The 14,482-nt window shown below is 55.9% G+C and overlaps 7 protein-coding genes across 7 annotated transcripts; 2 read left to right on the top strand and 5 right to left on the bottom strand.

Moving 5' to 3' along the window:
• Positions 1–141: 141 nt before the first annotated feature.
• On the bottom strand, positions 142–1,616 carry OMA1_2 (metalloendopeptidase; the record flags this gene model as incomplete). The annotated part of the gene is made up of 2 exons (XM_064799138.1): positions 142–497; positions 665–1,616. 2 exons carry the CDS (start codon positions 1,614–1,616, stop codon positions 142–144), a joined length of 1,308 nt encoding a protein of 435 aa, XP_064663465.1.
• A 466-nt stretch (positions 1,617–2,082) lies between these two features.
• LTR77_001878 (uncharacterized protein) lies at positions 2,083–3,957 on the bottom strand (the record flags this gene model as incomplete). The annotated part of the gene is made up of 1 exon (XM_064799137.1): positions 2,083–3,957. One exon carries the CDS (start codon positions 3,955–3,957, stop codon positions 2,083–2,085), a length of 1,875 nt encoding a protein of 624 aa, XP_064663464.1.
• Positions 3,958–4,791: 834 nt separating this feature from the next.
• On the bottom strand, positions 4,792–6,233 carry LTR77_001877 (uncharacterized protein; the record flags this gene model as incomplete). Its single annotated transcript, XM_064799136.1, has 5 exons — positions 4,792–5,486; positions 5,529–5,687; positions 5,744–5,785; positions 5,849–5,993; positions 6,054–6,233. 5 exons carry the CDS (start codon positions 6,231–6,233, stop codon positions 4,792–4,794), a joined length of 1,221 nt encoding a protein of 406 aa, XP_064663463.1.
• Positions 6,234–7,063: 830 nt separating this feature from the next.
• Positions 7,064–7,903, bottom strand: CIR1 (putative electron transfer flavoprotein subunit; the record flags this gene model as incomplete). The annotated part of the gene is made up of 2 exons (XM_064799135.1): positions 7,064–7,774; positions 7,850–7,903. The coding sequence occupies 2 exons, from the start codon at positions 7,901–7,903 to the stop codon at positions 7,064–7,066; spliced, it is 765 nt and encodes a 254-aa protein (XP_064663462.1).
• A 513-nt stretch (positions 7,904–8,416) lies between these two features.
• Positions 8,417–9,676, bottom strand: LTR77_001875 (uncharacterized protein; the record flags this gene model as incomplete). Its single annotated transcript, XM_064799134.1, has 4 exons — positions 8,417–8,755; positions 8,812–9,069; positions 9,121–9,397; positions 9,453–9,676. The coding sequence occupies 4 exons, from the start codon at positions 9,674–9,676 to the stop codon at positions 8,417–8,419; spliced, it is 1,098 nt and encodes a 365-aa protein (XP_064663461.1).
• Positions 9,677–10,234: 558 nt separating this feature from the next.
• TAH18 (NAPDH-dependent diflavin reductase) lies at positions 10,235–12,496 on the top strand (the record flags this gene model as incomplete). The annotated part of the gene is made up of 2 exons (XM_064799133.1): positions 10,235–10,293; positions 10,510–12,496. 2 exons carry the CDS (start codon positions 10,235–10,237, stop codon positions 12,494–12,496), a joined length of 2,046 nt encoding a protein of 681 aa, XP_064663460.1.
• A 694-nt stretch (positions 12,497–13,190) lies between these two features.
• LTR77_001873 (uncharacterized protein) lies at positions 13,191–14,150 on the top strand (the record flags this gene model as incomplete). Its single annotated transcript, XM_064799132.1, has 1 exon — positions 13,191–14,150. One exon carries the CDS (start codon positions 13,191–13,193, stop codon positions 14,148–14,150), a length of 960 nt encoding a protein of 319 aa, XP_064663459.1.
• Between the last annotated feature and the right edge of the window lie 332 nt (positions 14,151–14,482).

The raw sequence follows: 14,482 nt of genomic DNA, 5'->3' as shown, positions 1-14,482 counted from the left end.
TTGCCTGCCGATGCGGTGAGGCTCAAGCACGCCAGTTCGTTACAGGCAGGTGTCCAAGGCCTGTTCCTTCAGAGAGCTTATCGGAAAGCTCTCCACTTTCGTGAGCTTGGCCGGGCTTTTCGGAGGCTTTTCTGGCTGCTGTCATAACGCGATGAACCGCACCAACAACGCCAGGTCAACAAACGACCGGCGACTGGATAACGTTATGTTGTATACCAGGCACTGAGATTTGTTGATACTCCGTCTGCTGAGTTGTTCTGCCTTCTCCATGCAAAGAAGGATGTGGATAGCTTCGTTGGAATCGTTGATCTCGTAGTAATATAACACATCGTCAGGAGAAGCGATTTCGCTGGAGCATATGAAGAGCCTGGCTGCTGCATGCTCGTCAAGCTTCTGCTCCGGATGGGTCGTGATATCGTAAGTCATTTCGTCGAGCCCGTTGCGCGCGTCCAGCAGTCGACGGTGTGGTTTGCGGAAGGATCTCTCAGACGCCGAGTCTGAGATGTCCGGAGTGGCCAGGTCTCACTAGGTAGCTGATGATGGCGGGAAGCACCACGCCTTTCACCAACGCTGGAAGTCCACCGCTCGTCGGAAGTCGTTAGCTATTCCATAGTCAGCTTACACGGCTCGCACGTTGTAAGGTATTCGATCATCCAGCACTCACCATAAGCTCCCGCAATGCCGCAATCACTCTGCTCCCTCCGATCCGCCGCCTTTGGCAACCACCCGCGGATCTTGTCCTGCCGGTTATGACTGCTCGGGTGCGTGCTGAGAAACTGCGGCGGCTCCCCTTGGTTGGCCTTCTCCATCCTGCCCCAGAACCCAACTGCAACCTCTGGATCGTAGCAGCTCTCCGCCATCATCATCAACCCGATATAGTCCGCCTCCTCCTCCTGCCTCCTCGATCCGGGCAACGTGAACGCCAAACTCGACGCAAATTGCACAATGCTCGGGTCGATACCGGCGAACACCCACGCCAGAATCCCAATCGGCGCCAGGATAGCAAACTGCGACATCCGCTCCGCCGCGTGATGAGCAACGTTATGCGCAATCTCATGCCCCAACACCGCAGCCAATCCATCATCCCCCTGACACACATCCAAGATTCCCCGAAACACAAACACCTTCCCGCCTGGCACCACGAACGCGTTGATCATGGGATCATCAATCACATGAATCTCCCACTCCTCCCCCTCCAGCCCCGAGTTTGGCACCAGCCGATCCAGCACCCTCTGAACCTGCCGATGCTCCTTCGTATACGCCGGCATCAGCTTCTTCCCATACTCCTGTAGGACTTGCTGATACATGCCCTGCCCTTGCTTCTTCTCAAATTCGGGCGAGACGACGTTGAATCGTTTCCGCCCTGAGACAGGCACTTCTTGCAGGTTGTAAATGTAGTAGCCGCCGCATGCGCCGCCGAGGCCGCCGACTTCGTAGTAGAAGGTTGGACGGGCGGCCCAGCGTTGGAAGAGGTTGCGGGATTGTTGGAAGCGTTGGTAGTTGAAGGGGCGGCGGTATGCGCGGGTTTGGGCGCGGTGGAAGGGCGTGTGCCATTGTAGTCTCGGTCGCGCAGTTGTTCTTGAGAAGGTCGAGAGAGGTTGTCGCGGTAGAGGCATTGTTCGAGGTGTCGCGAAGGTGGTAAACGTTCTTGTCGCGGTCCTGAAGGCCGGCGGGATGAAACGCGAGGCAAACATCTTAGCGGTCGTCGCCTTGGTGATAGTAGGTGTTATCGAAGAAGCATGTTGAGAGCGGGAAATGTCTATAAGACGAGATGCGACGCGGAAGGCGACGGTGACACGACGGTGACACGACGGTGACACGACATGTGATCATCAACCGATCGGCGTTAGCGGCTTTAGAACTTCTAGAAAGGGAAGGAAGGTGGTGGCGGGGAAGGTTTCTATCATAAGATTTCTTGAACTGTCCATGTCAACCGCACTTCGATGAATCCATGTTCCGCAACCGACGATGCTGTATGCTTGTTATGCCGATTTCGCGATGTCCACCATCATGATTACTCGACCAACCAGCTCACCTACTTGCTCTCCCACTGAGCATACATCCACACGCCCATGCTGTCCCTCACCATTCAACGGACCCGCTCGACCAACCGAGAGACATCGCCCCGTCCTGGACGACGAAATCGATAGGAGCTTCAGTGTTGTCCTGGTTTCCCGAAGAGACACCATTACCCTCATCCTCCCCGGCCACTTCTGTTTCCATCACCTTGTCCCCATCCTCCCAACCTTCCTCGCACTCCTCTTCCTCCTCGCCTTCCTCCTCCTCGCTCTCTTCCTCCTCGTTCTCCCCCTCCTCGCTCTCTTCATCCTGCTCTGCGCTCTCGCTCTTCTGAAGCGGGAACCGACACGATGGGCAGCGATGATCCATTTTGAATGATTCGATGAGGCACTCGACGTCGAAGATGTGACCGCACGGCATCTCAATTACCGTGGCACCCACCTCGAAGTCGTCCTGGCAGATCGCGCATTCGTCCGCGCCAACCTGGGCGTAGGGCTTGCGAATGAGACCAGCGACCGCGTCCTCGTGAGCTGGCTGAGGGACGACGCCGGCGTTCGGATCCTCCGCCTCGTCGAACCGCTCCCATTCGCCATCCGCGCTACCGCTCTCGTCACCGTAGTCGGCATCGGATCCATATCCCTGGTGATTTCCACCACCATGGCTCAGCCCCCACTCTTCAGTATCTACGTAGTGTTGCTCGTACTCCAGCGCCGTGAGTGTGTTGTTCAGGTTCGAGCAGTAGTCGAAGATCAGCCCTCGATCGGCGAGCGAGTTGTCCCGCATGTTCCGGAGGTCGTGGTATACTGTCATGGTGTCGATTCCGAGACAGTATGGGCACAGTGGCTTGTATTCCGAGACCTGGTTCATCGGACGGTAGAGCAGGTCGTTGAGCCTGGCCTGGTCGGGCAGGAAGCCGTTGTCGCACTGCGCAACACATACTGGGCCACAGTCCGCCCTTGCCCTTCGAAACTCATAACCGGTGGGGCTGCGGATGAGGTCGAACTGTGGATTCTCGAGCCAGTCGGCCAGGTCTTCGATGTTGTAGGGTGAGTTGGGAGCTTCCTTGCAGAGGAGGCACCCTGACGGAATGTCTGCGAACGCACTCCCGGCCAGCTTATCTTTCCTGAGCACGATCTCACTGCCATAGACATGATAGCCATCATCGCAGGCGAAGAGAGACGAGGGCTTGGTGCAAAGATGGAGATGGCGTAGCTGAATGTCGACGATGTTGCCGGCGTCATCGTGGGAGACGTTTTCAACAATGAAGAGCTTCGGGGTACGGACTTCTTCATCTTCGGCCTGCTCTTGCTCGTTTTGGAAATCGGAGATATTGTCGTTGTATGTGTTGTCGTAATCCTTGTCGTCATACTCGTCTTCCGACGGCACAGGCTCGTCCAAGTTGTCAATGATCTCTTCCTCAGGGAAAGGCAAGCCATCTTCGACCTCTTCATCTTCCTCCATGGTCGAGTCTTCCTCCAGAATCTCATCTACCTCTAGACCCAAGGTCCCGTTGCCGGAGAGAAGGGTTTTCAATCTGTCGTCCCCGTCCGCCTCCTGGATCGCCACGTCAAGCGGAGGATCCTCGCCAGCGGAAACTTCACCTTCGTCCATCCCCATATCCTCATCCTCATTCGCCTGGCTCAGGTCGACCTCGACATCCTCTTCGCCTGTGTTTTCGTTCTCGGGATCTTGTTCAGCTGCTGGAATCGAACGACACTTCTTCGCATATTGCACCACCAACACAAAGTCACCAACCTTCACGCCCTCCAAGCGCATGCGCAGGTCCTCCTTCAATGCCTCGCGAATCGCCACTGTCTTGCACTCCTCTTCGATGGCGGCAAGGACTGCGGAGGTGATGAACGCTCTGCAGATATTGCGCTCTTCTTGAGTGAGCGAGTGGAAGCTGTCGACCATGGTGGCGACATCTGTGGAGGCCATGGTAGTATGTGGCAAGTGTTGATGTCGGAAGAAGTGTATGTTGAAGGGGCGGTGGTGACCGGAAGAAATGTATGTTGAAGAGGTGGTGTTGATCGGAAGAAGTGTGTATGTGTGTGTGAGGAGGTGGTGGTCCGAAGAAGTCTGCGCGGAAGAGGTGTCGGTGGAAGGTTTATGTATCCAGGTGAACTTCAGTCTTATAATATGAGGTGCGGGTCCGGCCCGGAGTGAGGCATCGTGTGACCCGGAAAAGGTCCGAGCTCTAGCATGTGACAAGGAGTGAATGCAGAAAGCTCCTTCAGCAGCGGCTGAGGTCCAATGATCCACGCCATTCACATACGCACCACCTGATCCGCCACACCACCCTCTGTCCTCTTCGTAGTAAGTTAATTCTGGTATGATTTTGAGGCGGAGTGGAAGTAAAGTGGAAGGGTGAAGTGATAGCAAACATGGTATGCAATGCAGGTTTGCTGAGAATGCGCGACTTGGCCTTTGGAAGATGCAGAACACCGAATGCTTTGGTTCCGACTGCAGTGAGAAGCGTGCGTGATCGATTGATTGAGAATGGGTTGGGTATTATGGTTACACTTACACACCGACTTTGGACAACCTTTCAGCGCCTGCGCTGCCCGGAACACTAGAATCCGTTGCCCATGAACTCGAACCCATCTCGCTAGTGTCATACCAGGCCGCCGAACGAAGAGCCAGCCCTATAGCGTCCGCGCTAGCCCTGTTGTCGCTGTTCCACGGTGTCCATCGCTGTGCTTACCTGAATACAACCATCACTCCCGCCATAATCACTAGCTTCACCTCCATCAGCCACCTGCCCTCTCCCTCTCAATCAGCAGGCTGACTCAAGCGGTACCGACAGCTCGGGCATCTGCCATCGACCCTCAACGCCCTAATCACACACTCCTCGCATAAGACGTGCTCGCACGACAATTGCAAGACCGCCGTGCCGACCTTAAAGTCATCCTGGCAGACTCCACAAGCATCGGCCTTCTGACCTTCGACTTCATGGTACTGGCGAGGCAGCAGATTGTCCATGAATTCTTCAGGGGCAGCTTCGCGGATCGGCGAGTCGCGCGTCGGTGTGAACTCACCTCTCATGTCGGCGAAGAGCTGGCCCAAGTCTCCGGCATCGAAGTCGTAGTGCGTATTGTGAACGAGTAGGAGACGAGCATTGAGGTGCGAGTAGAAGGTTTCGACCTGATCAATAGGGATCGTGTTGTCGAAGCGGTGAGAGCGCAGGTGATTGTACTGTCTCGCATAGCCCACGCCGATACAGACGGGACACAGCGGGCGGTAGGCGTCGATGCGCTCGAAGGGTTCCAGGAGCAGCTGGTGGAGAACATCCTGGTCGTCGACGAAGCCGTGGTCACAGCCTGCAGGACACCATCCACTGAAGAAGAAGTTGCGTGCATCGTCTCCAGTTGGGTTGATGATGAGTCCGAATGGCCTGCCCGCGATTTCAGCCGCTAGATTCTGGAGAGTGGTGAATGGTCTGGTGGAGTGGACGGGAACAGTGCGGTCTGATTGGACGTAGCAGAGCTCGAAGCCTCATATAGTATAGCCATCCTCAGTAGCTCCAGCCGGCTGCTTGTTGTAGGAAAGCTGTTGTAGGCGCAAGTCGATGAGGTAGCCAGCCTCATCGCGCGTGACTCCAGCGACAGCGAAGATCTGCAGGGGCGAGTACGGGGCTTCGTCGCCTTCTCCGTCCTCAAGGGAGGATTCTGTAGCATCGTCAGCAGTCTGAACAGCGTATCGCGATAAGAGAAAGGGAGCCTACTATCCTCCATGACATCCTCTGCCCCTTCTCCGTCCTCGGAATCTGGTACATAATTAGTCCTCTGAAGACCATATGGATCGCTCTGCTCTAGAGGAAGCAGCTTACTATTACCACCTTGTCTGCCCTCTGGCATCCCTTCTCCCTCATCCGAACCAGACGCTGATACTTCCTCACCGTCCTCAGGCGCATGGACACCCCTCTTCGAGAACCGGCTCTTCCACTTCGCTTGCTCCTTCTCCGTCCCGAGAATCTGATCATGTTAGCACTATGGAAGACACAACAACGCTGTCTTCTGCTTGGAGAAACATACCTTCACCAGCCTCCTCCACCTCTTCTCCGCCCTCCAATCACCCATCTCCTCATCGTCATGCCGCTCTGAACTCGCCTCGCTCATGGAGAACATGGGAGGAGGCCCGTCGAACAGTATAACATACTCAAACTGCACCCAATGCAACATGCGCCGCAGATCCATCCTGCTGAACGCCGCCATCTTGTCCCAAACGCCAGTAGTTCGACAAGATGTTATGCGTACTGTTAGCTATACAGCGCTGCCGATGAGAAGCGCCGAAGGTCGTCGTGAATTCGACGAAGTCCGACAGTATGAATGTACTGTATGCATATATGGCCGGGTGAAAAAAAGTATAGAAATCGCAAGGGTAGGTAGGCGTGTGCGGCATGGTCCAAGCGTACGCTAGTAATATGAAGTGAATGGAGAGTGGAGTCAAGAAACCAGAAGGTGGAGTGAGGAGGCTTTAAGTGTTGTAGATGGGGCTGATTGTCGGACGAGATGGAGGAGATATGGGATATGTACTGTGCCATAGTCAGCATGTTTGCTTCGGTCATGGAAGGGTATAAAGATACTCCTGTACTGACTTTTGAAGTGTCCGTTGTCCGTCAGTACAGAAGCAATCAAGCGATTGGTCTCGCGGGATGAAAGCGAGAAAGAAGAAGCGCCCAGGAACATCCCTTCGGAGTGTCCATTGTGCAGCAGAGAAGGAAACGGAAGATGCACCAGCTTATTCGTGACAGAAGACGGAGGAACACTCAGAGGTCGCCGCTGGGATACACATTGTGCAGCAGAGAAGCCCGGGAGCCGCGCTCCAAGTACCGGAGAGGAAAGGAGGCGTCCAAACACCTACCTTCGAGGTGCTCACCGTCCGTGGGAGAAAGGAGTTTTGTGCTAGACTCACATTTGCCAACCCTCCAAAGTCCAGAAAGACAATCTTGAGTCCGCAGTACCCAAGTCTCGACCCGACTCCACGCCGCATAACCTTTACCATGCTTTGCTCCCGCCAAAACTCCCGTATATACAACCCCTTCCTACAGCGCCCCCAACTCCTTCAACCGCCCAATCAGGCCCCCCACATCCTCTACCTTCCCACCCCCCTGCCTTGCCGGGGGCTCCGCCACCTTGACCGTCTTCAACCTCTTCCCCGTATCCACCGCATAGTCCGCCATACTCTTCTTCTGCAGCGGCTTCTTCTTCGCCTTCATAATATTCGGCAGCGACGCATATCTCGGCTCATTGAGGCGCAGATCCGTGGTAATAATCATCGGTAGCTTCGCTTTTAACGTCTCCACGCCCCCGTCCACCTCGCGGGTCACAGTGACGGAGTCGCCCTCGATGTCGACTTTGCTCGCTTGCGTAGCTTGACTCCACCCGAGAAGACCAGCGAGCATCTGCCCAGTCTGGTTTGCATCATCGTCAATACTCTGTTTCCCCAAAATAACCAAATTCCTCCCTTCCTCCTCGACAACCTTCTGCAGCACCTTCGCGACCCCCAACGGCTCTAACTCCGTCTTCTCCTCGACAACATGAAGCCCGCGATCCGCGCCCATGGCCATTGCTGTCCGGAGGATATCTTGTGATTTCGCGGGTCCGGCAGAGAAGGCGAGGATGTCTTCGACAGGGTACTTGCGTTCGCGGAAGCGGACGGCTTCTTCGATGGAGAGCTCGTCGAAGGGGTTCATGCTGTGTTTGACGCCGGTGGTTTCGACGGCCGTTTGGGCTTTGTTGACGCGGGGTTTGACCTGGAATAATAAGAAAGGTGTTAGTGGGTGGATGTTAATGGTGGTAGGAGGAGGTGAGGTGAGGTGAGTGTGTACCGCATAGTCAATGACCCGCTTGACGGGGACCAGTATTCGTAGTTTGGATGCCATTGTGCCGGTGCCTCGTGAAGGAGTGGTAGAGGTGAGGTCGGAAGTCTGGATGGAAAGTCATGCAGGCGATCTCGGAGAGCTCGTCATGCAGCGCCGGCCTTTCTGCGAGATAGCCGAGGTGGATTTTGAGCCGCAGACAATATCACGATGATCTTTTAGAGCTACCTTACACTACCAAACGAGAAGCATTGTGGCTTGATTGACAAAGTTTCCGATCACTGTGAGAAGACAAAATGATAGTGTGGTAGGAACGTGTCGGCGAAGGCTCATGACATTCGCCCATTATTGACCATGGATTCTAAAACTACATCAAATACACCCAGCAGAAGAGTAAGTTATTGATGAGATGCTTTTGACGGTAGGCATGCTCGCGGCTACCATTTGACATACAGCACCACATCCCACGTGCAGACCCCAGTAGCTCATGCCTGCTAAGCTACGCAAGGAGCATCAAGCAATGTCGGTCAGTGAGTAACAGTAGATGCTGCCTGGTTTGTCGAAGTAAGGTCACACTTAAGCAGTAGCAGTGTTGACCTGAGCGGAGCCCTCAGCCTGGGATGGGATGTGGTCGACCTGCGGCTCGCCCTCGAGCGGCGCGTTCGGGTCCTCATCCTCCTTGCCTGGGCTGTCGATCGCGACCTTAACGGCGATCTCGCGGCCTTCAATCTCCTTGCCGTTCATGTCGGTGCACGCCTTCTGCTGAAGCTCTTCGCTAGAGAGAGTCACGAAGCCGAAGCCACGGCCCTTGCGCGGCTCGTTGCGGGCCTGGAGCTTGCGGACCATGAACTTGGGGATGGGGCGCAGAGCGATCTTGGCGGAGGTAGGAGAGTAGTCGGCGAAGATCTCGAGGAGCTGGAAGAGCATGTTAGCGGTATGACTCGTGACGGCGTCGGAGTGGTTGTGCTCACCTTCTCCTCACGAAGATCGTACGGCAGGTTGGCGACCATGATCTTGTTCTTGCTGGGGATGCCGTCCTCTGGTGGGCCGCGCTGCTTGCGTGGCTGCTTGACCTTGCTCTTGCCAGCCTTGTCGTCGAGCCCTTCCTCGCCTGGCGCGGCAGTGAGAGCCTCGTTCGTGGTGGAGGTGAGTACCGCGGTCTGGCCAGGGACGTTGGTTGGGCCGGTGCCGTTCGTGGCGGCCTCTTCGGTCTCGCCGTCCTTGCGCGCCTGTGAAGCAGTCAGCAAAGCTCAGGTATACACGTTGGTATCAATGCTTACACGTCCACCACGGCCAGCACGACCGCCGCGGCCGCGGCCTCGTCCGCTCTTGCCCTTGGAGTTGCGGCGACGCTGCTCACCGCCCTCAGCACCAGCTTCGGTTGTGCCAGCTGGCTCAGGCTTGCGGGCGAGCTGCACTGAGACCTTGCGATCGAGGATGCTCTTGCCGTTCAGCTCGTTGATGGCACGCTCGGCCTCGGATGGGGTGGAGACGTCGACGAAGGCGTAGCCGACGGGGCGGGTCGTGCGTGGGTTGGTGGGGATTGACGTGGTTTCGCTGTGCATTGCATGTTAGCAGGGATTGCGAGATCTGTGGAAGATAAAAGACATACACAAGGTAGTCCTTGAAGAATTCCTTCAACTCTCCCTCAGTGGTCGCATAGGCGAGGTTTCCAATATACAGTCTCCTACCCTCGGCGGCGCTGGCAATGACGGCCTCGTTCTGAGACGCATTGATGGGCTCGCCGCCGGTGCCGACGCTGGCGCCTTCGGCGGTGCCAGTGGGCTCGGACAGGGTGGTGTTGGCCATTTGGGCGGTGGTGGTATCAAGGGACATGATGTTGTAGTTTGTGGTTTGCTGACACGAAGGTGATTGACTTGTGTGGTATGAGTACTTCTGGGGTCGAAGTACTTCGTGTGAGGGTTTGCGGAACTGGGTTGTCCTGGGAAGCCCTTTGGTGGAAAAGTTGACGAGCTGCTCACGCGGGTCAGTGGAAGGTGGTAGAGGCACACGTGATGGTGGTGGAGACTCACGGAGAGGTCTGGCTAGCTACGTGGCCAAAGTGAAATGAGGAGGTGTGTTGAGGGGTGTTGTGTTGTGTTCAGTTGTCTGGTGTCGATGAAGGGGGAAGAGGCAGGTCCAGGAGTGACGAGCGAACTGCAATATTTTGGTAGCTGCCCGCCAAGCTTCCCCTTCTTGCCTGCGATTCGGCCTTCTCCTCCTCCCATTGGCTCGGCTTGTCCCGGCGGACTTTCGAGGCACACGACCGCAGCAAGAAACAGTTTGCCTCCTTCGCTGCCGCACCTCACCTCGTCTCATGACGTCCCAGAAGGTGCTACCAGCCTCTCCCGATGCTGCCATACGCTCGTGACTTGCTCGAGCTCGATACGATCAATGGAAAGGGCCGGCCAGGTTGATGGCAAGGTGGCCCAGACTGGAAGGAACAAAGAAATGTAAGTGTTAGATCTCGTATACTTTGTCAGACTCGGTATATACCCATCTCTCAACCGCTGCAAGACACATGAGATGTTAATATGAGTCCTTTTGCGGCCTTTTCTGGGCCATTGCGAACATCCCTGCCTCCTGTTCCCTTCTGCAGTTTCAAGAGAAGCCTACATATGTTAAATTGCTGCTTTTTCCTTTGTCTGCCGTATCTGACCGCGGAACAGAGCTCAACATAAAGGCAAACCTCGCACAGCTCTGATCCTCTATGGATCGGAGACCGGCAACGCCCAAGATGTAGCAGAAGAAGTAGGACGGATGGCCGAACGCCTCCGCTTCGACACCACCGTCCTCGACCTAGACTCGGTCCAGCTTCGTGACCTACTCAAGCCTACGGTCATCGTCTTCGCAGTCTCCACTACCGGCCAAGGAGAGCTGCCGCAAAATGCCCGCAAGTTCTGGAAGACCCTACTATCTGGTGCTTTGAAGCCTGGCGTCTTGCGGAGAGTTCGATTTTCTTCCTTCGGCATCGGCGACAGCTCGTATGCTAGGTACAATGTCGCCCACCGGATGCTATGTGGCCGGATGCAGCAACTTGGCGCTCAGCCATTCTGCGAACGTGGCGAGGGTAACGAGCAGCATCCCGAGGGTCACAGTGCTGGCTTCCGAGAGTGGATCGTCCAACTGAAGCAGAAGCTCCTCGACTCCGTGCCGCTGCCGGAGAACGTGGAGCCGCTTGCTGATGATGAGTTCTTGGACCCGAAGTGGAAGCTTGCTCTTGTTGAGGACAATGAGGAGAAGAGGTCGAACGGCGTACCTCATGATCCTCATCAGCCCAACGGCATGAGCAATGGGGAATCTCCATCGTCTTCGCAGGGTCATACAAAGGCTTCAAATGCAATGGAAGACCTGCCGTCGCGGGAACAAGTTCCAGTCAAGGACGCTCATCACGCCAGAATCGTCTCGAACAACCGCATAACCACCTCAGATCACTTTCAAGACGTGCGGCTGCTTGACATCCGTTTGGAAGATGTCATCCCTTATGGCCCTGGTGCGGTTGCGGTCGTATACCCCAAGAACTTCCCCAGCGACGTCCAGGCCTTCATTGACCTGATGTCCTGGCAGAACATTGCCGATATACCTCTAACTCAACAGCCCACTTCTCCCTTATCCGCGAATACCCCTCCACCACTCCGCAACTTCTCCATCCCTTCCAGCATGACCCTTCGATGGCTCTTGGAAAATGTGCTGGACATCATGTCTATTCCACGCCGCTCATTCTTCGCCAATCTTATCCACTTTACAGACCCAGCGCACCCTGACTCCGAATACCAAAAAGAACGCCTGCTCGAACTCGCCAACCCTGAACTCATCGACGAGCTCTGGGACTACACCACCCGCCCCAAGCGCACCATCCTCGAAGTCATGGCCGACTTCACCACCATCCGCATACCATGGCAGTATTGTCTCTCCACCCTACCTCTGATGAAAGGACGACAGTTCTCTATCGCTTCTGGTGGCCATCTGCGACAGTCTCCTGACGGGCCCGAGAAGACGAGGGTACAGCTTCTTGTTGCGATTGCGGACCCTCCAAGTCCCATCATCAAGTACCGCCGTCGCTACGGCGTCTGTACACGGTATATTGCTACACTTGCTGCCGGTCAACAACTGCGAATCGGGATGCAGCCTGGATATCTCGACGCTCAGCCCACTGACCTCGAGGTCCCGATCCTGATGATCTCGCCCGGTACTGGCCTCGCACCAATGCGTTCGCTCATCTGGCAGCGAGTGATGTGGGCTCAAGAGCAAGCGTTGCGAGCACCTGGGAAGGCTTTACAAGGCGATGTCCTGCTCTTCGGCTGCCGCAGCAAAGAAGCTGATTACTTCTTCCGTGACGAATGGGAAAAGCTGCAGCAGGAGGAGAGTCTAATAGTACTCACAGCTTTCTCCCGCGACAAGGACGAGCCGAAGCGGTATGTTCAAGATGTCATTCGCGCGAATGGTGAAATGGTCAAAAGAATTGTACTGAGAGAGATGGGGAAGATCTACTTATGTGGCAGCTCGGGCAATATGCCGAGGGGTGTCCGAGAATCGCTGGTTGATGTGCTGCAGGAGACAGAGGGTGAAGATGGAGAGAAGATGGGGAGGGAAGAGGCGGAGGCGTATTTGGAGCGGATGGAGAGGGAGGGGAGGTGGAAGCAGGAGACGTGGTAGTCATACCGTGGTGACCTTCCAAGCGAGGGACAGCGAAAGCGGCCAACCGGTCATAACTTGCAGACACGACTTAGTGGTCAAAAAGACCACATCACTTTCGCCAGAGGGCTGTCATTGTCTGTGGGATGGTCCCTTACACGGCTCGCTCTGCCCTGGTGGGCCGCTTGCACCGTCGACATCTTGCCTTCCTCCTGCCGGCTGCCAGACAGAGATCCGAACGAACAAAGAAAAGGTCCCACCTCCGATCGGACGACGGCAAACATGCTGGGCCTGGTATTTGAGGCATCTCGTTCCGGCGTCCGTGGTCTTCAGGCGTAAGTAAATCCAATATTGTGTTCGACTTTGCATTCACTCGCGATCACATGTCGACGCTCGGACCGGCTGCCTGGCTCCGCCGGATCCAAGCGTCGTCATCTTTTTATAACACTCCACTCGGGATGTATAAACATACGACGCGGTACAAATACTCGCGCTTCTTCGATTCGGTACTTCAACCTTCTCACACCTGCCACCACTACGAAAACACCCACTACACGCAAGACCATAGTTCCCTGACAACATACGAACGTACTCCAGAGTCACGCCAACAAGCGACGCTCCCATCACCACCGCGCAAACACGCTCCAGACACGGGAGCTGCTCTCCGTACCACGCGAACACACCTCAACCACGACAACATCCAAACTCCTTCAGCATGCCTTTCATGTCGCTCTCCTCCGCTCGTTCCATGTGCAGCAGGGCCATGATCCTTACCAGCAAGGAAGGACGTCTGTTGGTCAGGCTCCTGGCCAACTTTCAGGACGCCAAAGTTGGGCAGTTCGTGCTCGCCAAGTTGCCGTACTCTGTTGAGTCTGATAGCGCGGTGCTTCAGCATGGAGCTCAAGATGCTCATGTACAAACCGAAGACAACCATCAGGTGGGGGAAGCTGGCCCTGTCTTTGTCTCTCATGGCGGAGACAATGAAACGAGTGCTGACCATGAACAGCAACCAAGCCCAGACAAGGTCTTTGTCATCGACGAGCTCATTCGCGACAAAGGAGGCAAGCTCATCGACGTACTGCTTCGCGAGCTACACCATCATCTGCAAGCAGACGAGGCATGCGCCGACAGCTATCACTTGTTCGGCAACCAGCTCGGGACCGGCTGCTGGCTGGGTCCAGATGCTCCTCTTCACGCTGCTACTAGGACTATCAGCCTCAGCAAGATCGCTGAAGTCGTCTCGAAGGGAACGACCAAGGCCGAGCCGTTCAAACTTGACGTGATTCCCAACAGCACGGACGCTCCTCGCGGAGATCTTGTGTTTGAGCGCATCTTCAAGTCGACCTGCCCAGCACACTGCACCAACGGCCTCCTCGAGAACCCCGAACGCCTCCGAGCTGTCTATCGAACCCTCCCCGGCACCATGCTCACGCTGCAGGACCACAAGCCCATCTGCCCCATCTGTATGGGCTCTAGGCTCCTCGCCGACCAAGTCGGGCTGATTGCAGAATCCGAGGAATATATGGGAATCTACAACATGGAGCTAGCATACTGCCGTCTGCTCGAACGTCTCGCTCGTCCCGGCTACGAGTGCAACTGGGAGGAACTCGGAGACCTCTTCTACCCCGGTCCTGCCAACCCTGCTGGACGACGACGAGTTCGAACGGTGGGATGAGGCTGAGGATCCGAACGCCTTCCCGACGCCTGAACCTGCTTCGGAGGCTGCGATTGCGGGGTTGTTGAAGAGGAACTACAACAAGTTAGGGGAGGACGAGGTGCCGTGCACGGTATGTACGGATGAATTCGAGGACGGCCAGGTGGTGGTCGTGCTTCTGTGTGGTCATTGCTACCATGATGGGTGTGTGCAGCCGTGGTTGCGGGAGAAGAATGCTTGTCCGCAGTGTCGAATGCCGCTGCCAGAGGGCTGAGGGTGGGGAGAGATCAAGGAACCGATGGTGGACGGGGGAGAGGTGGTGGCAGGATGACGTGAGTGTTCTCGAGTGCCTC

Source organism: Saxophila tyrrhenica (assembly GCF_035928015.1).
Source record: "Saxophila tyrrhenica strain CCFEE 5935 chromosome Unknown scaffold_2, whole genome shotgun sequence".
NCBI lineage: Eukaryota > Fungi > Ascomycota > Dothideomycetes > Mycosphaerellales > Extremaceae > Saxophila > Saxophila tyrrhenica.
The sequence above is the reverse complement of the archived record's forward strand: the minus strand, read 5'-3'. Positions and strand labels throughout refer to the sequence as shown.